General features: G+C 39.6%; 1 protein-coding gene across 1 annotated transcript; it reads left to right on the top strand.

Annotated features, from left to right (window-relative positions):
* The first annotated feature begins 936 nt into the window (after positions 1 to 936).
* Positions 937 to 1,557, top strand: LOC110901559 (cysteine-rich receptor-like protein kinase 11). The gene has a single exon (XM_022148378.1). It carries the CDS (start codon positions 937 to 939, stop codon positions 1,555 to 1,557), a length of 621 nt encoding a protein of 206 aa, XP_022004070.1.
* The last annotated feature ends 1,461 nt before the right edge of the window (positions 1,558 to 3,018 follow it).

The following is a 3,018-nucleotide window of genomic DNA, read 5'->3' as shown; positions in this document are numbered from 1 at the left end:
AACAGATCAATTAGATTTTAGTGAAACATATGTATAGAACTAGAACTCTAGTTTATTACATGTCTATAAATTAGAACCGTATACATGTTCATCTATATATAGGTTTGATGAAACAATGGTTAACCGGGCAGGGTTAACACATTGGTCTCGTCAAGAAGAGTTAATCCCTTCCTCTCGAGGATCGCTAGCTGGATCACCGGTGGTTGATCTCCTGCACAAGGAAACAAACCGTGACTCGTAACAAGGAGGAGGGGGTGGGGGGTGCTCCTTGTTACCACTCTCCGGCGTGAGAATCAGTAGTTTGCTTGGGAAGCAAAGTAAGATAGTAGTAGTAGTGAGAGAGTTGTGAAGAGATACCTCAAACCTGGTTTGGGGTCGGCATTTATAGCCGAGGAGTGAAGGAGGAGATTGATGGATGGACTCACGACGTGCTGCACCCTTGCAGGTGTGTCAGGCTTGTCGGTTGTGGAGGTTACGCCACGTCAGTCCATTGCTTACGTAGCTCTGACAGGTTACTGCCATCGGAGCCACTTGCACTGTGGTGTCAGTCCTACTTGTTGAATGCATAGGATGCGGTGCAGGCCGCATCGCTGCATGCGGTAACGTCTGAGGTTATCGCGTCTCCTACTTGTGATCAAGAAATACGCTAGATGCGGTGCTGGCCGCATCGTCGTACGCGTAGACTTATTTGCCTGCATCCCTTGTCGTCACGAAAATGCCCATATGGTGCGGTGCCAGCCGCACGGATATGTTCATCTTCTTCTATGCTCAAGGCAAGGCTTCTCATCCTCAGACCGATTGGATTCGAAGGATGTGACCGCATGGGTGCGGTTCATTTACTGGCGGGGGTTTGTTTGATGCGGGTGATGGTCGATTTGGGACCATTCCCCTTCAAGGTTTATAGATTGGGAAAATATCAAAAATTTCCAACCACAAATGGAAACCAAATTTCTAGTTTCGCTCATGTTCCTTCAAGCAATCATCAATGGTGTTAATCTGCTCAGACCTCCGGATCAACATGGTTCTAAATGTAGTAAAAATGGTGATCTGAATTCAAATGTGCTACTAAAATCACGAGATGTCGCACTTGATGAACTCTACAAAAGCTTTCGACTTCCATTCACTGGTGCTCAAAGGAGCAATAATGGTGGAATTTGGGCCCATGCTCTTTGTCCCCCCAAAGAGAAAATGGAAGAGTGTCGGGAGTGTGTCAAAGATACCATCGATTTTCTTAAGAAAGACTGCCCGAAACAAAAGGAGGGTGCGACTTGGTCAATCTTTCCGCACTTTTATTGCATGGTTCGTTATGCAGATCATCCAAATCAAGGAAATCTAGCCGAATGGGCTTGGGTTCAATTCAATGCCCCACCAGGTCCGGGTAATGCTACTGCTGGTGAGTTGGAGAAGGCGTGGAATAATCTGGCAAATACAATAATGGAAAAGGCAACCGAAGTTAAAAACTTAGAGCGTTACGGGTATGGGTCTGTACTTTATGGGCCACATCCCCAGAATTTATATGGGACCATGCATTGTGCTCCTATAATATATCAGATGTGATCTGCAAGAAATGTTTATCTGATGGAATTAAGCAGCTCAGTGAGTGTTGTTGCAAATCAAGAAAACAGTCTGGAAGGACATTTTCTGTTAATTGTGCCGTTTGGTATTCACATGCTAGAATTACTCCTGACACACTTCCGACCATCTCCGCCCCATGAGGAAAATGTTTGAGGTTATGGCCTAGTTATTGTAACGTTCTGTTGTGATTTTGTTTTCGTTTTCATTGTTATATTCGAGCTTCTTGCTGGCTTTATATATATATATATATATATATATATATATATATATATATATATATATAGGGTAAGGATAGTGTAAAAAGGGCCTAAAGCGTGAGAAGTGTGAGAAGTGTATTATAACACTATATATAATACTATATAACACCATATAAACACCGTATAACAATATGTAACACCATATAATACCATATAACACTATGTAACATTATATATCATTATATAACAAATATAACACTATACATCTATCATAGACATGCTATCAGACAATCTATAGTGTTATATTTTTTATATAATGATATATAGTGTTACAAAGTGTTATATGGTATTATATGGTGTTATATATTGTTATACGGTGTTTATATGGTGTTATATAGTATTATATATAGTGTTATAATACACTTCTCACACTTCTTACACTTTGAGCACTTTTTACAGGATCCTCTACCTATATATATATATATATATATATATAGTGTGAGGTTCATTGGGGAACACTTAAAAAGTGGGGAACAGCGGGGAACCGACTCAAACGAACTCCGATTGGACTCATTCCAGTTGCGTTGGAACCGGCTCGTCGAACCCTAACTAGGATCTTTTAACCCTGAACCCTAAATCATAACCCCTAAACCCTAAATATATTAGGGTTTGGCTTTTAGGGTTTTTCTTTAGGGTTTAGCTTTAGGGTTTAGCTTTAGGGTTTAGCTTTAGGGTTTAGATTTAGTGTTTAGGGTTTAGCTTTAGAGTTTAGGGTTTAGCTTTAGGGTTTAGCTTAGGGTTTAGCCTTTAGGGTTTAGTTTTTAGAGTTTATAGTTTAGATTGTACGGTTTATCTTAGGTTTTAGCCTTATTTTTTTAGCTTTAGGGTTTAGAGTTTAGGAGTTAGGATTTAGGGTTTAGGGTTAAAAGATCTTAGTTAGGGTTCGACGAGCCGGTTCCAACGCCGCTGGAATGAGTCCAATCGGAGTTCGTTTGAGCCGGTTCCCCGCTGTTCCCCAATTTTTAAGTGTTCCCCAATGAACCTTCCCCTATATATATATATATATATATAAAGTGTATTTATCATACCCTTCTAGCATGATCATCACTTTTAACGGTTAACCTATTTCATTTTTAAAGTTTTTATTAGTATGTGTATCTATTAAACAAGTTCTTAACCTTTGAATTGCGTTGGTTTTTTATATTTTTGTGATGTATATTATACATAATCATTCAACTTTTATTAA

This window comes from Helianthus annuus, chromosome 13 (genome assembly GCF_002127325.2).
Source record: "Helianthus annuus cultivar XRQ/B chromosome 13, HanXRQr2.0-SUNRISE, whole genome shotgun sequence".
NCBI classification, from domain to species: domain Eukaryota; kingdom Viridiplantae; phylum Streptophyta; class Magnoliopsida; order Asterales; family Asteraceae; genus Helianthus; species Helianthus annuus.
This window is presented reverse-complemented; position numbering and strand designations above follow the sequence as displayed.

Bases quoted from the DNA above. Each gene is read 5' to 3' on its own strand.
- LOC110901559 (XM_022148378.1), top strand. From the start codon at position 937: ATGGAAACCAAATTTCTAGTTTCGCTCATGTTCCTTCAAGCAATCATC.